General features: G+C 51.2%; 1 protein-coding gene across 1 annotated transcript in view; it reads left to right on the top strand.

Moving 5' to 3' along the window:
• The window catches only part of LOC130296899 (regulatory-associated protein of mTOR-like), a 46,693-nt gene that overhangs the window by 844 nt on the left and 20,412 nt on the right, over nucleotides 1-25,437 (top strand). Inside the window, exons 3-7 of the mRNA XM_056548943.1 lie at nucleotides 17,261-17,401; nucleotides 17,796-17,913; nucleotides 19,014-19,154; nucleotides 19,233-19,391; nucleotides 23,969-24,087. Coding sequence (XP_056404918.1) covers nucleotides 17,261-17,401; nucleotides 17,796-17,913; nucleotides 19,014-19,154; nucleotides 19,233-19,391; nucleotides 23,969-24,087 — 678 coding nt within the window. The remainder of the gene's footprint in view (nucleotides 1-17,260; nucleotides 17,402-17,795; nucleotides 17,914-19,013; nucleotides 19,155-19,232; nucleotides 19,392-23,968; nucleotides 24,088-25,437) is intronic.

Raw genomic sequence — 25,437 nt, 5'->3', positions numbered from 1 at the left:
GGGCGTTCCTTATACATGAGGTGCACTTGGGGGCATTCCATATACATGAGGTACACTGGGGGGCGTTCCTTATAGATGAGGTGCACTTGAGGGCATTCCTTATACATGAGGTGCACTGGGGGGCGTTCCTTATACATGAGGTGCACTGGGGGGGCGTTCCTTATAAATGAGGTGCACTGGGGGGCGTTCCTTATACATGAGGTGCACTGGGGGGCGTTCCTTATACATGAGGTGCACTGGGGGCGTTCCTTATACATGAGGTGCACTGGGGGGCGTTCCTTATACATGAGATGCACTGGGGGAGCGTTCCTTATACATGAGGTGCACTGGGAGCGTTCCTTATACATGAGGTGCACTGGGGGGCGTTCCTTATACATGAGGTGCACTGGGGGGCGTTCCTTATACAAGAGGTGCACTTGGGGGCGTTCCTTATACATGAGGTGCACTTGGGGGCATTCTTTATACATGAGGTGCACTGGGGGGGTTCCTTATACATGAGGTGCACTGGGAGGCGTTCCTCATACATGAGGTGCACTGGGAGGCATTCCTAATACATGAGGTGCACTGGGAGGCATTCCTAATACATGAGGTGCATTTGGGGGGTATTCCTTATACATGAGGTGCATTGGGGGGCATTCCTTATACATGAGGTGCACTTGGGGGTGTTCCTTATACATGAGGTGCACTTGGGGGCATTCCTTATACATGAGGTGCACTGGGGGGCATTCTTTATAAATGAGTTGCACTGGGGGGCGTTCCTTATAGATGAGGTGCACTTGGGGGCATTCTTTATAGATGAGGTGCACTGGGGGCGTTCCTTATACATGAGGTGCACTAGGGGGCATTCTTTATAGATGAGGTGCACTGGGGGTGTTCCTTATACATGAGGTGCACTGGGGGGCATTCCTTATACATGAGGTGCACTTGGGGACATTCCTTATACATGAGGTGCACTGGGGGGCATTCTTTATAGATGAGGTGCACTGGGGGCATTCCTTATACATGAGGTGCACTGGGGGGCATTCTTTATAAATGAGTTGCACTGGGGGGGCATTCCTTATACATGAGGTGCACTGGGGGGCATTCTTTATAGATGAGGTGCACTGGGGCGTTCCTTATACATGAGGTGCACTGGGGGCGTTCCTTATACATGAGGTGCATTGGGAGCGTTCCTTATACATGAGGTACACTGGGGTGTTCCTTATACATGAGGTGCACTGGGGGGCGTTCCTTATACATGAGGTGCACTGGGGGGCATTCTTTATAAATGAGTTGCACTGGGGGGCGTTCCTTATAGATGAGGTGCACTTGGGGGCATTCTTTATAGATGAGGTGCACTGGGGGCGTTCCTTATACATGAGGTGCACTAGGGGGCATTCTTTATAGATGAGGTGCACTGGGGGTGTTCCTTATACATGAGGTGCACTGGGGGGCATTCCTTATACATGAGGTGCACTTGGGGACATTCCTTATACATGAGGTGCACTGGGGGGCATTCTTTATAGATGAGGTGCACTGGGGGCATTCCTTATACATGAGGTGCACTGGGGGGCATTCTTTATAAATGAGTTGCACTGGGGGGGCATTCCTTATACATGAGGTGCACTGGGGGGCATTCTTTATAGATGAGGTGCACTGGGGCGTTCCTTATACATGAGGTGCACTGGGGGCGTTCCTTATACATGAGGTGTATTGGGAGCGTTCCTTATACATGAGGTACACTGGGGTGTTCCTTATACATGAGGTGCACTGGGGGGCGTTCCTTATACATGAGGTGCACTGGGGGGCGTTCCTTATACATGAGGTGCACTGGGGGTGTTCCTTATACATGAGGTGCACTGGTGGGGCGTTCCTTATACATGAGGTTCACTTGGGGGCTTTCCTTATACATGAGGTGCACTAGAGGGCGTTCTTTATACATGAGGTGCACTGGGGGGGCGTTCCTTATACATGAGGTGCACTTGGGGGCGTTCCTTATACATGAGGTGCACTAGGGGCGTTCCTTGTACATGAGGTGCACTGGGGGCATTCCTTATACATGAGGTGCACTGGGAGGCATTCCTTATACATGAGGTGCACTTGGGGGCGTTCCTTATACATGTGGTGCACTGGGGGGCGTTCCTTATACATGAGGTGCACTTGGGGGCATTCCTTATACATGAGGTGCACTGGGGGGCATTCTTTATAGATGAGGTGCGCTGGGGGCGTTCCTTATACATGAGGTGCACTGGGGGGCATTCTTTATAGATGAGGTGCACTGGGGGGCATTCTTTATAGATGAGGTGCACTGGGGGGCATTCTTTATAGATGAGGTGCACTGGGGGCGTTCCTTATACATGAGGTGCACTGGGGGGGCGTTCCTTATACATGAGGTGCACTTGGGGGCATTCCTTATACATGAGGTGCACTGGGGGGCATTCTTTATAGATGAGGTGCACTGGGGGGCATTCTTTATAGATGAGGTGCACTGGGGGGCATTCTTTATACATGAGGTGCACTGGGGGTGTTCCTTATACATGAGGTGCACTAGGGGGCATTCTTTATAGATGAGGTGCGCTGGGGGCGTTCCTTATACATGAGGTGCACTGGGGGGCATTCTTTATAGATGAGGTGCACTGGGGGGCATTCCTTATACATGAGGTGCACTGGGGGGCATTCTTTATACATGAGGTGCACTGGGGGTGTTCCTTATACATGAGGTGCACTGGGGGTGTTCCTTATACATGAGGTGCACTGGGGGGGGGTTCCTTATACATGAGGTGCACTGGGAGGCATTCCTTATACATGAGGTGCATTGGGGGGTATTCCTTATACATGAGGTGCATTGGGGGGCATTCCTTATACATGAGGTGCACTTGGGGGTGTTCCTTTTACATGAGGTGCACTTGGGGGCATTCTTTATAAATGAGTTGCACTGGGGGGCGTTCCTTATAGATGAGGTGCACTGGGGGGCATTCTTTATAAATGAGTTGCACTGGGGGGCGTTCCTTATACATGAGGTGCACTGGGGGGGTTCCTTATACATGAGGTGCACTGGGAGGCATTCCTTATACATGAGGTGCATTGGGGGGTATTCCTTATACATGAGGTGCATTGGGGGCATTCCTTATACATGAGGTGCACTTGGGGGTGTTCCTTATACATGAGGTGCACTTGGGGGCATTCCTTATACATGAGGTGCACTGGGGGGCATTCTTTATAAATGAGTTGCACTGGGGGGCGTTCCTTATAGATGAGGTGCACTTGGGGGCATTCTTTATAGATGAGGTGCACTGGGGGCGTTCCTTATACATGAGGTGCACTAAGGGGCATTCTTTATAGATGAGGTGCACTGGGGGTGTTCCTTATACATGAGGTGCACTGGGGGCGTTCCTTATACATGAGGTGCACTGGGGGGCATTCTTTATAGATGAGGTGCACTGGGGGGCATTCCTTATAGATGAGGTGCGCTGGGGGCGTTCCTTATACATGAGGTGCACTGGGGGGCATTCTTTATAGATGAGGTGCACTGGGGGGCATTCCTTATACATGAGGTGCACTGGGGGGCATTTTTTATACATGAGGTGCACTGGGGGGCGTTCCTTATACATGAGGTGCACTGGGGGGGGTTCCTTATACATGAGGTGCACTGGGGGGGGTTCCTTATACATGAGGTGCACTGGGGGCGTTCCTTATACATGAGGTGCATTGGGGGTATTCCTTATACGTGAGGTGCATTGGGGGGCATTCCTTATACATGAGGTGCACTTGGGGGTGTTCCTTATACATGAGGTGCACTGGGGGGCATTCCTTATACATGAGGTGCACTGGGGGGCATTCTTTATAGATGAGGTGCACTGGGGGCGTTCCTTATACATGAGGTGCTCTGGGGGGCATTCTTTATAAATGAGTTGCACTGGGGGGCGTTCCTTATAGATGAGGTGCACTTGGGGGCATTCTTTATAGATGAGGTGCACTGGGGGCGTTCCTTATACATGAGGTGCACTGGGGGGCGTTCCTTATACATGAGGTGCACTTGGGGGCATTCCTTATACATGAGGTGCACTGGGGGGCATTCTTTATAGATGAGGTGCACTGGGGGCGTTCCTTATACATGAGGTGCTCTGGGGGGCATTCTTTATAAATGAGTTGCACTGGGGGGCGTTCCTTATAGATGAGGTGCACTTGGGGGCATTCTTTATAGATGAGGTGCACTGGGGGGCGTTCCTTATACATGAGGTGCACTGGGGGGCGTTCCTTATACATGAGGTGCACTTGGGGGCATTCCTTATACATGAGGTGCACTGGGGGGCATTCTTTATAGATGAGGTGCACTGGGGGGCATTCTTTATAGATGAGGTGCGCTGGGGGCGTTCCTTATACATGAGGTGCACTGGGGGGCATTCTTTATAGATGAGGTGCACTGGGGGGCATTCCTTATACATGAGGTGCACTGGGGGGCATTCTTTATACATGAGGTGCACTGGGGGTGTTCCTTATACATGAGGTGCACTGGGGGGGGTTCCTTATACATGAGGTGCACTGGAGGCGGTTCCTTATACATGAGGTGCATTGGGGGGTATTCCTTATACATGAGGTGCATTGGGGGGCATTCTTTATACATGAGGTGCACTTGGGGGCATTCCTTATACATGAGGTGCACTTGGGGGCATTCCTTATACATGAGGTGCACTGGGGGCATTCTTTAAAAATGAGTTGCACTGGGGGGCGTTCCTTATAGATGAGGTGCACTTGGGGGCATTCTTTATAGATGAGGTGCACTGGGGGTGTTCCTTATACATGAGGTGCACTGGGGGGCATTCCTTATACATGAGGTGCACTTGGATACATTCCTTATACATGAGGTGCACTGGGGGGGGCATTCTTTATAGATGAGGTGCACTGGGGGCATTCCTTATACATGAGGTGCACTGGGGGGGCATTCTTTATAAATGAGTTGCACTGGGGGTCATTCCTTATACATGAGGTGCACTGGGGGGCATTCTTTATAGATGAGGTGCACTGGGGGCGTTCCTTATACATGAGGTGCACTGGGGGGGCGTTCCTTATAGATGAGGTGCACTGGGGGCATTCCTTATAGATGAGGTGCACTGGGGGCATTCCTTATAGATGAGGTGCACTGGGGGCATTCCTTATAGATGAGGTGCACTGGGGGCATTCCTTATAGATGAGGTGCACTGGGGGCGTTCCTTATCCATGAGGTGCACTGGGGGGCATTCTTTATAGATGAGGTGCACTGGGGGCGTTCCTTATACATGAGGTGCACTGGGGGGCGTTCCTTATAGATGAGGTGCACTGGGGGTGTTCCTTATACATGAGGTGCACTGGGGGGCGTTCCTTATAGATGAGGTGCACTGGGGGCGTTCCTTATAGATGAGGTGCACTTGGGACATTCCTTATACACATTGTGCACTGGTTATTCTTCCTAGCAGGTCCCTGATTAACGCCCCCTAATGGATGTTCATACTCTCTGTATATAGCTGCTTTCTGCTGAGATCCTGCGTGTGCATAGTCAGGGCATCCCACACGCGGGACCTCAGCCTAAAGCTCCACGTGCAGTGATGAGCCTGGCGGCCATGCTGCAGATTTGTGTGCACGTGCAGGATCTTAGTATAAAGCTCCATGTGCAGTGATGAGCCTGGCCGCCATGCTGCAGATTTGTGTGCGCACGTGCGGGATCTTAGTATAAAGCTCCACGTGCAGTGATGAGCCTGGCCGCCATGCTGCAGATTTGTGTGCACGTGCGGGATCTTAGTATAAAGCTCCACGTGCAGTGATGAGCCTGGCCGCCATGCTGCAGATTTGTGTGCACGTGCGGGATCTTAGTATAAAGCTCCACGTGCAGTGATGAGCCTGGCCGCCATGCTGGAGATTTGTGTGCACGTGCGGGATCTTAGTATAAAGCTCCACGTGCAGTGATGAGCCTGGCCGCCATGCTGGAGATTTGTGTGCACGTGCGGGATCTTAGTATAAAGCTCCACGTGCAGTGATGAGCCTGGCCGCCATGCTGCATATTTGTGTGCACGTGCGGGATCTTAGTATAAAGCTCCACGTGCAGTGATGAGCCTGGCCGCCATGCTGGAGATTTGTGTGCACGTGCGGGATCTTAGTATAAAGCTCCACGTGCAGTGATGAGCCTGGCCGCCATGCTGCAGATTTGTGCGCACGTGCGGGATCTTAGTATAAAGCTCCACGTGCAGTGATGAGCCTGGCCGCCATGCTGGAGATTTGTGTGCGCACGTGCGGGATCTTAGTATAAAGCTCCATGTGCAGTGATGAGCCTGGCGGCCATGCTGGAGATTTGTGTGCACGTGCGGGATCTTAGTATAAAGCTCCACGTGCAGTGATGAGCCTGGCCGCCATGCTGCATATTTGTGTGCGCACGTGCAGGATCTTAGTATAAAGCTCCATGTGCAGTGATGAGCCTGGCCGCCATGCTGGAGATTTGTGTGCGCACGTGCGGGATCTTAGTATAAAGCTCCATGTGCAGTGATGAGCCTGGCCGCCATGCTGGAGATTTGTGTGCGCACGTGCGGGATCTTAGTATAAAGCTCCACGTGCAGTGATGAGCCTGGCGGCCATGCTGGAGATTTGTGTGCGCACGTGCGGGATCTTAGTATAAAGCTCCATGTGCAGTGATGAGCCTGGCCGCCATGCTGGAGATTTGTGTGTGCACGTGCGGGATCTTAGTATAAAGCTCCATGTGCAGTGATGAGCCTGGCCGCCATGCTGGAGATTTGTGTGCACGTGCGGGATCTTAGTATAAAGCTCCACGTGCAGTGATGAGCCTGGCCGCCATGCTGCAGATTTGTGTGCACGTGCGGGATCTTAGTATAAAGCTCCATGTGCAGTGATGAGCCTGGCCGCCATGCTGCAGATTTGTGTGCGCACGTGCGGGATCTTAGTATAAAGCTCCACGTGCAGTGATGAGCCTGGCCGCCATGCTGGAGATTTGTGTGCACGTGCAGGATCTTAGTATAAAGCTCCACGTGCAGTGATGAGCCTGGCCGCCATGCTGCAGATTTGTGTGCACGTGCGGGATCTTAGTATAAAGCTCCACGTGCAGTGATGAGCCTGGCGGCCATGCTGGAGATTTGTGTGCACGTGCAGGATCTTAGTATAAAGCTCCACGTGCAGTGATGAGCCTGGCCGCCATGCTGCAGATTTGTGTGCACGTGCGGGATCTTAGTATAAAGCTCCACGTGCAGTGATGAGCCTGGCGGCCATGCTGGAGATTTGTGTGCACGTGCGGGATCTTAGTATAAAGCTCCATGTGCAGTGATGAGCCTGGCCGCCATGCTGCAGATTTGTGTGCACGTGCGGGATCTTAGTATAAAGCTCCACGTGCAGTGATGAGCCTGGCGGCCATGCTGGAGATTTGTGTGCACGTGCGGGATCTTAGTATAAAGCTCCACGTGCAGTGATGAGCCTGGCCGCCATGCTGCAGATTTGTGTGCACGTGCGGGATCTTAGTATAAAGCTCCATGTGCAGTGATGAGCCTGGCCGCCATGCTGGAGATTTGTGTGCGCACGTGCGGGATCTTAGTATAAAGCTCCATGTGCAGTGATGAGCCTGGCCGCCATGCTGCAGATTTGTGTGCACGTGCGGGATCTTAGTATAAAGCTCCACGTGCAGTGATGAGCCTGGCCGCCATGCTGGAGATTTGTGTGCACGTGCGGGATCTTAGTATAAAGCTCCATGTGCAGTGATGAGCCTGGCGGCCATGCTGGAGATTTGTGTGCACGTGCGGGATCTTAGTATAAAGCTCCATGTGCAGTGATGAGCCTGGCGGCCATGCTGGAGATTTGTGTGCGCACGTGCAGGATCTTAGTATAAAGCTCCACGTGCAGTGATGAGCCTGGCGGCCATGCTGGAGATTTGTGTGCACGTGCTGGATCTTAGTATAAAGCTCCATGTGCAGTGATGAGCCTGGCCGCCATGCTGCAGATTTGTGTGCACGTGCGGGATCTTAGTATAAAGCTCCATGTGCAGTGATGAGCCTGGCCGCCATGCTGCAGATTTGTGTGCACGTGCGGGATCTTAGTATAAAGCTCCATGTGCAGTGATGAGCCTGGCCGCCATGCTGCAGATTTGTGTGCACGTGCGGGATCTTAGTATAAAGCTCCATGTGCAGTGATGAGCCTGGCCGCCATGCTGGAGATTTGTGTGCACGTGCGGGATCTTAGTATAAAGCTCCATGTGCAGTGATGAGCCTGGCGGCCATGCTGGAGATTTGTGTGCACGTGCAGGATCTTAGTATAAAGCTCCATGTGCAGTGATGAGCCTGGCCGCCATGCTGGAGATTTGTGTGCACGTGCGGGATCTTAGTATAAAGCTCCATGTGCAGTGATGAGCCTGGCCGCCATGCTGGAGATTTGTGTGCACGTGCGGGATCTTGGTATAAAGCTCCACGTGCAGTGATGAGCCTGGCGGCCATGCTGGAAATTTGTGTGCGCACGTGCGGGATCTTAGTATAAAGCTCCATGTGCAGTGATGAGCCTGGCCGCCATGCTGGAGATTTGTGTGCACGTGCGGGATCTTAGTATAAAGCTCCACGTGCAGTGATGAGCCTGGCCGCCATGCTGGAGATTTGTGTGCACGTGCGGGATCTTAGTATAAAGCTCCACGTGCAGTGATGAGCCTGGCCGCCATGCTGCAGATTTGTGTGCACGTGCGGGATCTTAGTATAAAGCTCCATGTGCAGTGATGAGCCTGGCCGCCATGCTGGAGATTTGTGTGCACGTGCGGGATCTTAGTATAAAGCTCCATGTGCAGTGATGAGCCTGGCCGCCATGCTGCAGATTTGTGTGCACGTGCGGGATCTTAGTATAAAGCTCCACGTGCAGTGATGAGCCTGGCCGCCATGCTGGAGATTTGTGTGCACGTGCGGGATCTTAGTATAAAGCTCCACGTGCAGTGATGAGCCTGGCCGCCATGCTGGAGATTTGTGTGCACGTGCGGGATCTTAGTATAAAGCTCCATGTGCAGTGATGAGCCTGGCCGCCATGCTGGAGATTTGTGTGCACGTGCGGGATCTTAGTATAAAGCTCCACGTGCAGTGATGAGCCTGGCCGCCATGCTGCAGATTTGTGTGCGCACGTGCAGGATCTTAGTATAAAGCTCCACGTGCAGTGATGAGCCTGGCGGCCATGCTGGAGATTTGTGTGCACGTGCGGGATCTTAGTATAAAGCTCCATGTGCAATGATGAGCTTGGTGGCCATGCTGCAGATTTGTGTGCACGTGCGGGATCTTAGTATAAAGCTCCATGTGCAGTGATGAGCCTGGCCGCCATGCTGCAGATTTGTGTGCACGTGCGGGATCTTAGTATAAAGCTCCATGTGCAGTGATGAGCCTGGCCGCCATGCTGCAGATTTGTGTGCACGTGCGGGATCTTAGTATAAAGCTCCACGTGCAGTGATGAGCCTGGCGGCCATGCTGGAGATTTGTGTGCACGTGCGGGATCTTAGTATAAAGCTCCACGTGCAGTGATGAGCCTGGCGGCCATGCTGCAGATTTGTGTGCACGTGCGGGATCTTAGTATAAAGCTCCACGTGCAGTGATGAGCTTGGCCGCCATGCTGGAGATTTGTGTGCACGTGCGGGATCTTAGTATAAAGCTCCATGTGCAGTGATGAGCCTGGCCGCCATGCTGCAGATTTGTGTGCGCACGTGCGGGATCTTAGTATAAAGCTCCACGTGCAGTGATGAGCCTGGCCGCCATGCTGCAGATTTGTGTGCACGTGCGGGATCTTAGTATAAAGCTCCATGTGCATTGATGAGCCTGGCCGCCATGCTGCAGATTTGTGTGCGCACGTGCGGGATCTTAGTATAAAGCTCCATGTGCAGTGATGAGCCTGGCCGCCATGCTGCAGATTTGTGTGCACGTGCGGGATCTTAGTATAAAGCTCCACGTGCAGTGATGAGCCTGGCCGCCATGCTGGAGATTTGTGTGCACGTGCGGGATCTTAGTATAAAGTTCCATGTGCAGTGATGAGCCTGGCCGCCATGCTGCAGATTTGTGTGCACGTGCGGGATCTTAGTATAAAGCTCCACGTGCAGTGATGAGCCTGGCCGCCATGCTGGAGATTTGTGTGCGCACGTGCGGGATCTTAGTATAAAGCTCCACGTGCAGTGATGAGCCTGGCGGCCATGCTGGAGATTTGTGTGCGCACGTGCAGGATCTTAGTATAAAGCTCCACGTGCAGTGATGAGCCTGGCGGCCATGCTGGAGATTTGTGTGCGCACGTGCAGGATCTTAGTATAAAGCTCCATGTGCAGTGATGAGCCTGGCCGCCATGCTGCAGATTTGTGTGCACGTGCGGGATCTTAGTATAAAGCTCCATGTGCAGTGATGAGCCTGGCCGCCATGCTGGAGATTTGTGTGCGCACGTGCGGGATCTTAGTATAAAGCTCCATGTGCAGTGATGAGCCTGGCCGCCATGCTGGAGATTTGTGTGCACGTGCGGGATCTTAGTATAAAGCTCCATGTGCAGTGATGAGCCTGGCCGCCATGCTGGAGATTTGTGTGCACGTGCGGGATCTTAGTATAAAGCTCCATGTGCAGTGATGAGCCTGGCCGCCATGCTGGAGATTTGTGTGCACGTGCGGGATCTTAGTATAAAGCTCCATGTGCAGTGATGAGCCTGGCGGCCATGCTGGAGATTTGTGTGCACGTGCGGGATCTTAGTATAAAGCTCCACGTGCAGTGATGAGCCTGGCCGCCATGCTGGAGATTTGTGTGCGCACGTGCGGGATCTTAGTATAAAGCTCCATGTGCAGTGATGAGCCTGGCCGCCATGCTGCAGATTTGTGTGCGGGATCTTAGTATAAAGCTCCATGTGCAGTGATGAGCCTGGCCGCCATGCTGCAGATTTGTGTGCACGTGCGGGATCTTAGTATAAAGTTCCATGTGCAGTGATGAGCCTGGCCGCCATGCTGCAGATTTGTGTGCACGTGCGGGATCTTAGTATAAAGCTCCATGTGCAGTGATGAGCCTGGCCGCCATGCTGGAGATTTGTGTGCACGTGCGGGATCTTAGTATAAAGCTCCATGTGCAGTGATGAGCCTGGCCGCCATGCTGGAGATTTGTGTGCACGTGCGGGATCTTAGTATAAAGCTCCATGTGCAGTGATGAGCCTGGCCGCCATGCTGCAGATTTGTGTGCACGTGCGGGATCTTAGTATAAAGCTCCACGTGCAGTGATGAGCCTGGCCGCCATGCTGCAGATTTGTGTGTGCACGTGCGGGATCTTAGTATAAAGCTCCACGTGCAGTGATGAGCCTGGCCGCCATGCTGCAGATTTGTGTGCGCACGTGCAGGATCTTAGTATAAAGCTCCACGTGCAGTGATGAGCCTGGCGGCCATGCTGGAGATTTGTGTGCACGTGCGGGATCTTAGTATAAAGCTCCACGTGCAGTGATGAGCTTGGCCGCCATGCTGGAGATTTGTGTGCACGTGCGGGATCTTAGTATAAAGCTCCATGTGCAGTGATGAGCTTGGCCGCCATGCTGGAGATTTGTGTGCACGTGCGGGATCTTAGTATAAAGCTCCATGTGCAGTGATGAGCCTGGCCGCCATGCTGGAGATTTGTGTGCACGTGCTGGATCTTAGTATAAAGCTCCATGTGCAGTGATGAGCCTGGCGGCCATGCTGGAGATTTGTGTGCACGTGCAGGATCTTAGTATAAAGCTCCATGTGCAGTGATGAGCCTGGCCGCCATGCTGCAGATTTGTGTGCACGTGCGGGATCTTAGTATAAAGCTCCACGTGCAGTGATGAGCTTGGCCGCCATGCTGGAGATTTGTGTGCACGTGCGGGATCTTAGTATAAAGCTCCATGTGCAGTGATGAGCCTGGCCGCCATGCTGCAGATTTGTGTGCGCACGTGCGGGATCTTAGTATAAAGCTCCATGTGCAGTGATGAGCCTGGCCGCCATGCTGCAGATTTGTGTGCACGTGCGGGATCTTAGTATAAAGCTCCACGTGCAGTGATGAGCCTGGCCGCCATGCTGCAGATTTGTGTGCACGTGCGGGATCTTAGTATAAAGCTCCACGTGCAGTGATGAGCCTGGCCGCCATGCTGCAGATTTGTGTGCACGTGCGGGATCTTAGTATAAAGCTCCATGTGCAATGATGAGCCTGGCCGCCATGCTGGAGATTTGTGTGCGCACGTGCGGGATCTTAGTATAAAGCTCCACGTGCAGTGATGAGCCTGGCGGCCATGCTGCAGATTTGTGTGCACGTGCGGGATCTTAGTATAAAGCTCCACGTGCAGTGATGAGCCTGGCGGCCATGCTGCAGATTTGTGTGCACGTGCGGGATCTTAGTATAAAGCTCCACGTGCAGTGATGAGCCTGGCGGCCATGCTGGAGATTTGTGTGCACGTGCGGGATCTTAGTATAAAGCTCCACGTGCAGTGATGAGCCTGGCCGCCATGCTGGAGATTTGTGTGCACGTGCGGGATCTTAGTATAAAGCTCCACGTGCAGTGATGAGCCTGGCCGCCATGCTGCAGATTTGTGTGCGCACGTGCAGGATCTTAGTATAAAGCTCCACGTGCAGTGATGAGCCTGGCCGCCATGCTGGAGATTTGTGTGCGCACGTGCAGGATCTTAGTATAAAGCTCCACGTGCAGTGATGAGCCTGGCGGCCATGCTGCAGATTTGTGTGCGCACGTGCGGGATCTTAGTATAAAGCTCCATGTGCAGTGATGAGCCTGGCCGCCATGCTGCAGATTTGTGTGCACGTGCGGGATCTTAGTATAAAGCTCCATGTGCAGTGAGGAGCCTGGCCGCCATGCTGCAGATTTGTGCGCACGTGCGGGATCTTAGTATAAAGCTCCACGTGCAGTGATGAGCCTGGCCGCCATGCTGCAGATTTGTGTGCACGTGCAGGATCTTAGTATAAAGCTCCACGTGCAGTGATGAGCCTGGCCGCCATGCTGGAGATTTGTGTGCACGTGCGGGATCTTAGTATAAAGCTCCACGTGCAGTGATGAGCCTGGCCGCCATGCTGGAGAAATGTGTGCGCACGTGCGGGATCTTAGTATAAAACTCCACGTGCAGTGATGAGCCTGGCCGCCATGCTGCAGATTTGTGTGCACGTGCGGGATCTTAGTATAAAGCTCCACGTGCAGTGATGAGCCTGGCCGCCATGCTGGAGATTTGTGTGCGCACCGTGCGGGATCTTAGTATAAAGCTCCACGTGCAGTGATGAGCCTGGCGGCCATGCTGGAGATTTGTGTGCGCACGTGCAGGATCTTAGTATAAAGCTCCACGTGCAGTGATGAGCCTGGCGGCCATGCTGGAGATTTGTGTGCGCACGTGCGGGATCTTAGTATAAAGCTCCACGTGCAGTGATGAGCCTGGCGGCCATGCTGCAGATTTGTGTGCACGTGCGGGATCTTAGTATAAAGCTCCATGTGCAGTGATGAGCCTGGCCGCCATGCTGCAGATTTGTGTGCACGTGCGGGATCTTAGTATAAAGCTCCATGTGCAATGATGAGCCTGGCCGCCATGCTGCAGATTTGTGTGCACGTGCGGGATCTTAGTATAAAGCTCCATGTGCAGTGATGAGCCTGGCCGCCATGCTGGAGATTTGTGTGCACGTGCGGGATCTTAGTATAAAGCTCCATGTGCAGTGATGAGCCTGGCGGCCATGCTGGAGATTTGTGTGCACGTGCGGGATCTTAGTATAAAGCTCCACGTGCAGTGATGAGCCTGGCCGCCATGCTGCAGATTTGTGTGCACGTGCGGGATCTTAGTATAAAGCTCCACGTGCAGTGATGAGCCTGGCGGCCATGCTGGAGATTTGTGTGCACGTGCGGGATCTTAGTATAAAGCTCCACGTGCAGTGATGAGCCTGGCGGCCATGCTGCAGATTTGTGTGCACGTGCGGGATCTTAGTATAAAGCTCCATGTGCAGTGATGAGCCTGGCCGCCATGCTGGAGATTTGTGTGCACGTGCGGGATCTTAGTATAAAGCTCCATGTGCATTGATGAGCCTGGCCGCCATGCTGGAGATTTGTGTGCACGTGCTGGATCTTAGTATAAAGCTCCACGTGCAGTGATGAGCCTGGCCGCCATGCTGGAGATTTGTGTGCGCACGTGCGGGATCTTAGTATAAAGCTCCACGTGCAGTGATGAGCCTGGCCGCCATGCTGCAGATTTGTGTGCGCACGTGCGGGATCTTAGTATAAAGCTCCACGTGCAGTGATGAGCCTGGCCGCCATGCTGCAGATTTGTGTGCGCACGTGCGGGATCTTAGTATAAAGCTCCACGTGCAGTGATGAGCCTGGCCGCCATGCTGCAGATTTGTGTGCACGTGCGGGATCTTAGTATAAAGCTCCATGTGCAGTGATGAGCCTGGCGGCCATGCTGGAGATTTGTGTGCACGTGCGGGATCTTAGTATAAAGCTCCACGTGCAGTGATGAGCCTGGCCGCCATGCTGCAGATTTGTGTGCACGTGCGGGATCTTAGTATAAAGCTCCATGTGCAGTGATGAGCCTGGCCGCCATGCTGGAGATTTGTGTGCACGTGCAGGATCTTAGTATAAAGTTCCATGTGCAGTGATGAGCCTGGCGGCCATGCTGGAGATTTGTGTGCACGTGCGGGATCTTAGTATAAAGCTCCACGTGCAGTGATGAGCTTGGCCGCCATGCTGGAGATTTGTGTGCACGTGCTGGATCTTAGTATAAAGCTCCACGTGCAGTGATGAGCCTGGCCGCCATGCTGGAGATTTGTGTGCGCACGTGCAGGATCTTAGTATAAAGCTCCATGTGCAGTGATGAGCCTGGCGGCCATGCTGCAGATTTGTGTGCGGGATCTTAGTATAAAGCTCCATGTGCAGTGATGAGCCTGGCCGCCATGCTGCAGATTTGTGTGCACGTGCGGGATCTTAGTATAAAGTTCCATGTGCAGTGATGAGCCTGGCCGCCATGCTGCAGATTTGTGTGCACGTGCGGGATCTTAGTATAAAGCTCCATGTGCAGTGATGAGCCTGGCCGCCATGCTGCAGATTTGTGTGCACGTGCGGGATCTTAGTATAAAGTTCCATGTGCAGTGATGAGCCTGGCCGCCATGCTGCATATTTGTGTGCGCACGTGCGGGATCTTAGTATAAAGCTCCATGTGCAGTGATGAGCCTGGCCGCCATGCTGGAGATTTGTGTGCACGTGCGGGATCTTAGTATAAAGCTCCACGTGCAGTGATGAGCCTGGCCGCCATGCTGGAGAAATGTGCAGATATGAGCAGGATCTAAGCTTCCATATGCAGAAACCCTGCGCATGCACGGTGATAGTCATAGCTGGTATGTTAGTGCGCGCATGCGCGTGATCTCTTTACATAAAGCAGGAGGGAGAGTATGAATATTCATTAGGGGCGTGAATCAGGGATCAACTAGGAGGAAGAACCAGTTCTCTCTATGTTTAGGGACCGCCCTCAGTGCACCAAGACCCTCATTTACATATTCAGATTTTTAGTGATCTATCAGGAATTGCTGCATCTATAATGTCACCACCTGATGAGCGTCACCCGCACTAACTGCGCCACCTCTGTCCTCAGGATGTGTGTGGGATTGCAGCTCAGGTCCAACCAAGTTGTTTTACCTCACTGAGCTTAATGATTAACATTTGTATGTTTTTTTTCCTTTTCTATATTAGCTGTTTCATATATATCAGCTTTCTTTTGTTTTGTTTTTTTCTTTCCTTAATTAGCTCTGTTTTTTGTTTAGTTTTTTGTTTAGTTTTTTGTTTTCTTTCCTATATTAGCTGTTTTTTTTTGTTTTTGTTGTTTTTTTCTTTCCTTAATTAGCTGTTTTTGTTGTTTTTTTCTTTCCTATATTAGCTAGTTTTTTTAAGCCCTCTTTTTTTCTTTCTATATTAGCTCTGTTTTTTCTTTCTATATTAGCTCTGTTTATTTTTCTACATTAGCTCTGTTTTTTTTTATTTTCCTATATTAGCTCTGTTTTTTTTCTATATTAGCTCTGTTTTTTTTCTATATTAGCTCTGTTTTTTTTTCTTTTTTCTTTTCTATATTAGCTCTGTTTTTTTTTTTTTTGTTTTTTTTTTAGTTTTTCTTATCTATATTAGCAGTTTTTTTTCTATATTAGCTCTGGTTTATTTTTATTTTTCTACATTAGCTCAGTTTTTTTTCTATATTAGCTCTGTTTTTTTTCTATATTAGCTCTGTTTTTTTTCTATATTAGCTCTGTTTTTTTTTCTATATTAGCTCAGTTTTTTTTCTATATTAGCTCTGTTTTTTTTCTTTCTATATTAGCTCTGTTTTTTTTATTTTTCTATATTAGCTCTGTATTTTTTTTATTTTTTTATTTTCTACATCAGCTCTGTATTTTTTTTTTTATTTTCTATATTAGCTCTTGGGTTTTTTTCTTGTTTTTTTTTTTATTTTCTATATTAGCTCTGTTTTTTTTCTTTTTTCTTTTCTATATTAGCTCTGTTTTTTTTTTTTGTTTTTTTTTAGTTTTTCTTATCTATATTAGCAGTTTTTTTTCTATATTAGCTCTGGTTTATTTTTATTTTTCTATATTAGCTCTGTTTTTTTTTTTTTGTTTTTTCTTTTCTATATTAGCTCTGTTTTTTTTTGTTTTTTTTCTATATTACCGTAGCTGTTTTTTTATTTATTTATTTTTTATTTTTTTTTTCTTATCTATATTAGCTGTTTGTTTTTTTTTTCTATATTAGCTCTGGTTTATTTATTTATTTATTTTTCTATATTAGCTCTGTTTTTTTTTTTTTTGTTTTTTCTTTTCTATATTAGCTCTGTTTTTTTTTGTTTTTTTTCTATATTAGCTGTTTTTTTATTTATTTATTTTTTATCTTTTTTTTTCTTATCTATATTAGCTGTTTTTTTTTCTTTTCTATATTAGCTCTGTTTTTTTGTTTTTTTTTTCTTTTCTATATTAGCTCTGTTTTTTTTTTTTTTTTTTAGTTTTATATTAGCTGTTTTTTTTTTTCTTTTCTTTTCTATTAGCTTTTGCTTTAGTTTTTTCTGTTCTATATTAGTTCAGGGGTTTTTTTGTTAGTTTTTTGGGTTCTTATATTAGCTTTGTTTTTTTTTCCTTTTTTATATTAGCTTTTATTTATTTAGTTTTTTTTCGTATTAGCAGTTTTTTTTCTTTTCTCCCTTTTCAGCAAATGAATTTAATTACCAGATAAGACGGACAGACAAGAATGGCGCGGAGTCTGGGGGGAGGTCCTTACACCTATAAGTGTCAGGTCACTGACAGATTTCTCATTATCCTCAGGTTCGCTGTGCCGCGGTTTTTGCTCTTGGGACCTTTGTGGGGAACTCTGGGGAGAGGACGGACCACTCCACCACAATAGATCACAATGTGGCCATGATGTTGGCGCAACTCCTCAATGACGGCAGTGCCATGGTCCGCAAGGTAGGTGTCTATGGGGGCGAGTGAGAACGTTGTGTGTAGGACAAGGTGGTGGGACGGTGCCAGTTCAAAATATGGACTTCCAGATAGGGCAAAACTACTACTCCCAGCTCCCAAACATCTGTCTGCCTCCTCCAAAGGATCCACACTGACCCTGAAAGGTAAATCAAGGCTTCCCTTTTGCAAAACTACAATTCTCAGCATGCTCGGACAGCCAATCTCAAGGTCCACAGTTTGGAGATCATTGCCCCAGTGCCTTCCGTGTCACCATTACAGACAGGAAGTTGTACGTGGTGTCTTCTGTCCTTGTCCTATGAGTTGGGGTATCGCCACTATAAGATGTCAGCTGATTACTGGTGGTCCGCTCCTCTCACCTGTCCGGCGGTCTCTCTTGCAGGAGCTGGTTGTCGCTCTCAGTCACTTAGTTGTTCAGTATGAGAGTAATTTCTGCACGGTGGCGCTGCAGTTCATAGAGGAGGAGAAGAATTACCACCTGCCGTCACCAGCCGCCATGGGTGAGTGTCTACCTGCGGTCACATCGACTGCACACCGCGAGTCTCCAGGTAATAGAGGGGTCATCTGTCCTCTGGGGGACCCAACGTGTCTGAGCATTAGGTGGGCAGCTTGTTGATGTGAATGGGTTCCCTTAAAGGGGTACTCCAGTACTTTAAAATGTATCCCCTATTATTAGGTAGTTTGCCCCTTATATATAAGCCCCCCTGTAGGTAGGACCCTTGTAACCACATTGGTTAGCTTACACTCTGTAGGTAGCTCGCACCTTAAAGGAGAACTCCAGAATATAAAAATTGTCCCCCATACTGCCAGCAGAAAAAAAATAAAGATGTACATACCTTCCTTCGCTCCTCCGGTAACCGGCTCCAGTCTCCGCAGTGATCCTCTTCCTGGTTGCCGGTGGTGGGCGAGTCACGCTGCGTTCAGCCAATCACCGGCCGCAACAAAGTCCCGACTCGCCCGGCAATAGGCTGAGCGGCAGTGTGAGATCGCTTCAGGACAGAAAATTCCTCACTACACCGGTACCTGCTGCCGGGGCCGAAAACATCACACTGTCGCTCAGCCTATCACCGGCGGAGTCGGGACTTCGTTGCGGACGGTGATTGGCTGAGCGCAGTATGATTCGCCGACCACCAGCAACCATGAAGAAGATCGCGGCAGAGACCGGAGCCGGTTACTAGAGGCCTCGGGGGAGCGAAGGAAGGTATGTACATCTTTATTTTTTTTACTGCCGGCAGTATGGGGGAAAATTTTTATATTCTGGAGTTCTCCTTTAAAAGAAGAACCTCCCCCCCCCCCCCTCCCTCACAATCACCACCATCTTTAGGTCACTCTACCTTTGGGATGCGCACAATGAGGATGACGTCCTGGAGGAAGGGATTTTTCCGGCCTCTAGTGGCTGTAGGCAGCGTCACTAGAGGCCGGTGATCTGCTCGTCTGGCCCCATCATCCCCACCCGACTTCTGCGACTCTCTGCCTCCCTCTTGTGGCACTCCGGTTGGAAATGTTTGGGCCGAATATAATTATACTGCCGGTGAGAGCACCTCCCCCCCCCCAACGCTTTCTAACGTGTTATTTCTCACTGTCCTGATGATGTTTTCAGAGGCCGGCAACCTGATCCCGGTGCGGGAGGCTCCCAGCACCCCTCGCCTCCGATCCGTCAGCTCTTATGGGAACATCCGGGCAGTGAGCACCCCGAGAAACCTAAACAAGTCATTACAGAACCTCAGTCTGACTGAAGAAGGTAAGATGGCCGCCATGGCCCATACGGTACTGTCTGCAACCACTTATTGCTTATGTTATTTAAGGGGTCTTCTTTCAGGTGGAGGGCCTGCAGTTTTCTCTCCCGGGAACCTCAGCACCAGCAGCAGCGCAAGCAGCACTCTCGGGAGCCCGGACAACGAGGAGTACATCCTGTCCTTCGACACCATTGACAAGATGAGAAGAGTCAGCTCCTACTCCTCCCTCAACTCTCTGATAGGTGAGATTCTGCGGGGAGGATGGGGGGTGTTATGGCGCGCCCCCATACCTGCCCCTTATGGTGCCAACCTCCCATACCTGCCCTTTATGGTGCCCCCTCCATACCTGCCCCTTATGGTGCCCCCTCCATACCTGCCCCTTATGGTGCCCCCTCCATACCTGCCCCTTATGGTGCCCCCTCCATACCTGCCCCTTATGGTGCCCCCTCCATACCTGCCCCTTATGGTGCCCCCTCCATACCTGCCCTTTATGGTGCCCCCTCCATACCTGCCCCTTATGGTGCCCCCTCCATACCTGCCCCTTATGGTGCCCCCTCCATACCTGCCCCTTATGGTGCCCCCTCCATACCTGCCCTTTATGGTGCCCCCTCCATACTTGCCTTTATTGTGCCCCCTCCATACCTGCCCTTTATGGTCCATACCTGCCCTTTATGGTGCCCCCTCCATTCCTGCCCTTTATGGTGCCCCCTCCATACCTGCCCTTTATGGTGCCCCCTCCATACCTGCCCTTTATGGTGCCCCCTCCATACCTGCCCTTTATGGTGCCCCCTCCATACCTGCCCTTTATGGTGCCCCCTCCATACCTGCCCCTTATGGTGCCCCCTCCATACCTGCCCCTTATGGTGCCCCCTCCATACCTGCCCCTTATGGTGCCCCCTCCATACCTGCCCCTTATGGTGCCCCCTCCATACCTGCCCTTTATGGTTCCCCCTCCATACCTGCCCCTTATGGTTCCCCCTCCATACCTGCCCCTTATGGTGCCCCCTCCATACCTGCCCCTTATGGTGCCCCCTCCATACCGGCCCCTTATGGTGCCCCCTCCATACCGGCCCCTTATGGTGCCCCCTCCATACCGGCCCCTTATGGTGCCCCCACTCCCTATGCCGCCCCCCCAATACCTGCCCCTTATGCGGCCCCCACCAATACCTTCCCTTTATGCATCCCCCCTGACACTTGTTCTTAGGTAGAAGTCTTCCTGTGCTCTTCCTTCCCTTCATGATGTTGCTCCCCAGTGTTTGATCCGTGCGCTCTCACATCTTCTGTCACAATCACAGCCTCCTCCCCTCCCTCTCCATCATTAGATTGTTGGGTTGTTGCCTCTCATCATCTCCCCCTCCCCCACCATTGGTTTTGATTCTGCCGTCAGTCTCGGAGTCCTTAGGGTTCTCAGTCATAATTAATCGCGGCCTCCGATCTCATAGATTCAGGGGAAATGTCTCCATCAAAGGGAAGAGGCGCGTGCCCACGACACGGGGAGAACGTCAGGAGAGGCGTGTGCCCACTACATGGGGAGAACATCAGGAGATGTGCTCGCCCACTACATGGGGAGAACGTCAGGAGATGTGCGCGCCCACTACATGGGGAGAACATCAGAAGATGTGCTCGCCCACTACACGGGGAGAACGTCAGGAGATGTGCGCGCCCACTACACGGGGAGAACATCAGGAGAGGCGCGTGCCCACTACACGGGGAGAACGTCAGGAGATGTGCTCGCCCACTACACGGGGAGAACGTCAGGAGAGGCGCGTGCCCACTACACAGGGAGAACATCAGGAGATGTTCTCTCCCACTACACGGGGAGAACATCAGGAGATGTGCTCGCCCACTACACGGGGAGAACATCAGGAGATGTGCTCGCCCACTACACGGGGAGAACGTCAGGAGAGGCGCGTGTCCACTACACAGGGAGAACATCAGGAGATGTGCTCGCCCACTACACGGGGAGAACGTCAGGAGAGGCGCGTGCCCACTACACGGGGAGAACGTCAGGAGAGGCGCATGGCCACTACACGGGGAGAACGTCAGGAGAGGCGTGTGTCCACTACACGGGGAGAACATCAGGAGATGTGCTCGCCCACTACATGGGGAGAACGTCAGAAGATGTGCTCGCCCACTACACGGGGAGAACATCAGGAGATGTGCTCTCCCACTACATGGGGAGAACGCCAGGAGATGTGCTCGCCCACTACACGGGGAGAACGTCAGGAGATGTGCTCGCCCACTACACGGGGAGAACGTCAGGAGATGTGTTCGCCCACTACACGGGGAGAACGTCAGGAGATGTGTGCGCCCACTACACGGGGAGAACGTCAGGAGATGTGCTTGTCCACTACACGGGGAGAACCTCAGGAGATGTGCTCGCCCACTACAGGGGGAGAACCTCAGGAGATGTGCTCGCCCACTACAGGGGGAGAACCTCAGGAGATGTGCTTGCCCACTACAGGGGGAGAACCTCAGGAGATGTGCTCGCCCACTACATGGGGAGAACTTCAGGAGATGTGCTCTCCCACTAAATGGGGAGAATGTCAGGAGATGTGCGCGCCCACTACATGGGGAGAACGCCAGGAGATGTGCTCGCCCACTCTACGGGGAGAACGTCAGGAGAGGCGCGTGCCCACTACACGGGGAGAACGTCAGGAGATGTGCTCGCCCACTACACGGGGAGAACGTCAGGAGAGGCGCGTGTCCACTACACAGGGAGAACATCAGGAGATGTTCTCTCCCACTACACAGGGAGAACATCAGGAGATGTGCTCGCCCACTACACGGGGAGAACATCAAGAGATGTGCTCGCCCACTACACGGGGAGAACATCAGGAGATGTGCTCGCCCACTACACGGGGAGAACGTCAGGAGAGGCGCGTGCCCACTACACGGGGAGAACGTCAGGAGAGGCGCATGGCCACTACACGGGGAGAACGTCAGGAGAGGCGTGTGCCCACTACACGGGGAGAACATCAGGAGATGTGCTCGCCCACTACATGGGGAGAACGTCAGAAGATGTGCTCGCCCACTACACAGGGAGAACATCAGGAGATGTGCTCTCCCACTACATGGGGAGAACGCCAGGAGATGTGCTCGCCCACTACACGGGGAGAACGTCAGGAGATGTGTGCGCCCACTACACGGGGAGAACGTCAGGAGATGTGCTTGTCTACTACACGGGGAGAACCTCAGGAGATGTGCTCGCCCACTACAGGGGGAGAACCTCAGGAGATGTGCTCGCCCACTACAGGGGGAGAACCTCAGGAGATGTGCTTGCCCACTACAGGGGGAGAACCTCAGGAGATGTGCTCGCCCACTACATGGGGAGAACTTCAGGAGATGTGCTCTCCCACTAAATGGGGAGAATGTCAGGAGATGTGCGCGCCCACTACATGGGGAGAACGCCAGGAGATGTGCTTGCCCACTCTACGGGGAGAACGTCAGGAGATGTGCTTGCCCACTACATGGGGAGAACGTCAGGAGATGTGCGCGCCCACTACACGGGGAGAACGTCAGGAGAGGTGCTCGCCCACTACACAGGGAGAACGTCAGGAGAGGCGCGTGCCCACTACACGGGGAGAACATCAGGAGAGGCGCGTGCCCACTACACGGGGAGAACATCAGGAGATGTGCGCGCCCACTACACGGGGAGAACGTCATGAAAGGCGCGCCCACTCCATAGGGAGAACTTCAGGAGAGGTGCGCCCCCACTTTACGGGGAGAACTTCAGGAGATGTGCGCGCCCACTACACGGGGAGAACGTCAGGAGAGGCGCGTGCCCACTACACGGGGAGAACATCAGGAGATGTGCGCGCCCACTACACGGGGAGAACGTCATGAAAGGCGCGCCCACTCCATAGGGAGAACTTCAGGAGAGGTGCGCCCCCACTCCATAGGGAGAACATCAGGAGAGGCGTGCGCCCACTCCATAGGGAGAACATTAGAAGAGGTGCGTCCCCACTCCATAGGGAGAACATCAGGAGAGGCGTGCGCCCACTCCATAGGGAGAACATCAGGAGAGGCGCTCGCCCACTCCAAAGGGAGAACATCAGGAGAGGTGCGCCCCCACCCCCTAGGGAGAACATCAGGAGAGGTGCGCCCCCACCCCCTAGGGAGAACATCAGGAGAGGTGCGCTCCCTACACGGGGAGAACGTCAGGAGAGGCGCGCTCACTACACGGGGAGAATGTCAGGAGAGGCGCGCTCACTACACAGGGAGAATGTCAGGAGTGGCGCTCCCCCACTCCCCTGGGAAAATGTCAGGATTTACATGGACAGTGTGGATCTTCTGGAGGAGGCAGACAGGCCTTTGTCTGTGCAAGCTGGGAATTGCACTTTTGCAACAGCTGGAGATACCCTGGTTGGTAAACACTGTCTTAGATAGTATACGATGTAAGGGCACCATTTATTACTCATCAAGCTGTTCACTAATGACAGACTGTAATTCCTTATTTCACCTGTAGGAGAGCTGTAGGCAAAGCAGGTGGTCACATTGTAGCATTGAATGAGTATTTCTATATACTGGTAAATTATTGTTAGTATATACTGTTTCTATGTGCTTTTAGCGTCGGCGTCTGATGGGCAGCGCAGGCGGCCTCCCTTATGAGTGGGGTTACACTTTAATGGGGTTTAAAGTTCAGCATGCTTAGTCCGCCCGCCACCTATGGAAAGTCAGAGGGTCTCAAGGTGACTTATATAGAAAGGGGTTTTCACCTATCCCGGTCATGTGGCCATCGCTTGTCAGAATATGTTGACTCCCTTATTATAATGAAGACGTGGTGCCTCCTCACTGTGCGTTCTCACTTTCCCTGCAGGAGTCTCCTTCAATAGTGTTTATACCCAGATCTGGAGGGTTCTTCTTCACCTGGCTGCTGACCCGTACCCTGAAGCTTCAGACCTGGCCATGAAGGTGCTGAACAGTATAGCATACAAGGTAATGGTTTGCATCAAGTATATATATATATATATATATATATATATATATATATATAATATGTGTGTGTTTGTATTGCCACTGTATGGCGGCCTACAGTGAAGAACCTTTTTTTTTTTTGCCCATATTTTTTTGCCCAAATGAACCCAACTATTCCTGCAGTGTCATCTGTTTCATCCCAACTCCGTTCTATCAGTCCAATACATTAATGCAGCTGGATCATGTGACCACCAGCAAATGCCATGCTCCTGGGTTAGATGAACTACAAAATGAGATCATCACCTGTCGGATCCCTCCCCACCAAGCCCCGCCCTTTTTGTTCTGCATGTACTCCATGCAAATATGTTGCTGAAGATATAATGATGTTGCAGAGTTATACACCTCCCCTGATCACACAGATCCTCTAGTGCCTCCTATGATATGTAGCCTGACACTGTTCTCCTGCTTTTGAAAACTATCTGATCTATCACAAGGAGACAGGATGAAGCTGCATCACATAGGATACACTGAGACTATAGTGTGATATATAGGAGAGAAGATCTATGTCACTGATCTATCACAGGGAAAAGGATGAAGCTGCATCACATAGGATACACTGAGACTATAGTGTGATATATAGGAGAGAAGATCTATGTCACTGATCTATCACAGGGAAAAGGATGAAGCTGCATCACATAGGATACACTGAGACTATAGTGTGATATATAGGAGAGAAGATCTATGTCACTGATCTATCACAGGGAAAAGGATGAAGCTAAATCACATAGGATACACTGAGACTATAGTGTGAGTTATAGGAGAGAAGATTTATGTCACTGATCTATCACAAGGAAACAGGATGAAGCTGCATCACATAGGATACACTGATACTATAGTGTGATATATAGTAGAGAAGATCTATGTCACTGATCACAAGGAGACAGGATAAAGCTGCATCACATAGGATACACTGAGACTATAGTGTGATATATAGGAGAGAAGATCTATGTCACTGATCTATCACAAGGAAACAGGATGAAGCTGCATCATATAGGATACACTGAGACTATAGTGTGATATATAGGAGAGAAGATCTATGTCACTGATCTATCACAAGGAGACAGGATGAAGCTGCATCACATAGGATACACTGAGACTATAGTGTGATATATAGGAGAGAAGATCTATGTCACTGATCACAAGGAGACAGGATAAAGCTGCATCACATAGGATACACTGAGACTATAGTGTGATATATAGGAGAGAAGATCTATGTCACTGATCTATCACAGGGAAACAGAATGAAGCTGCATCACATAGGATACACTGAGACTATAGTGTGATATATAGGAGAGAAGATCTATGTCACTG

Source organism: Hyla sarda, chromosome 12 (assembly GCF_029499605.1).
Source record: "Hyla sarda isolate aHylSar1 chromosome 12, aHylSar1.hap1, whole genome shotgun sequence".
NCBI lineage: Eukaryota > Metazoa > Chordata > Amphibia > Anura > Hylidae > Hyla > Hyla sarda.
Note: the sequence above shows the minus strand (reverse complement) of the source record. Positions and strands in the feature narration are given on the sequence as shown.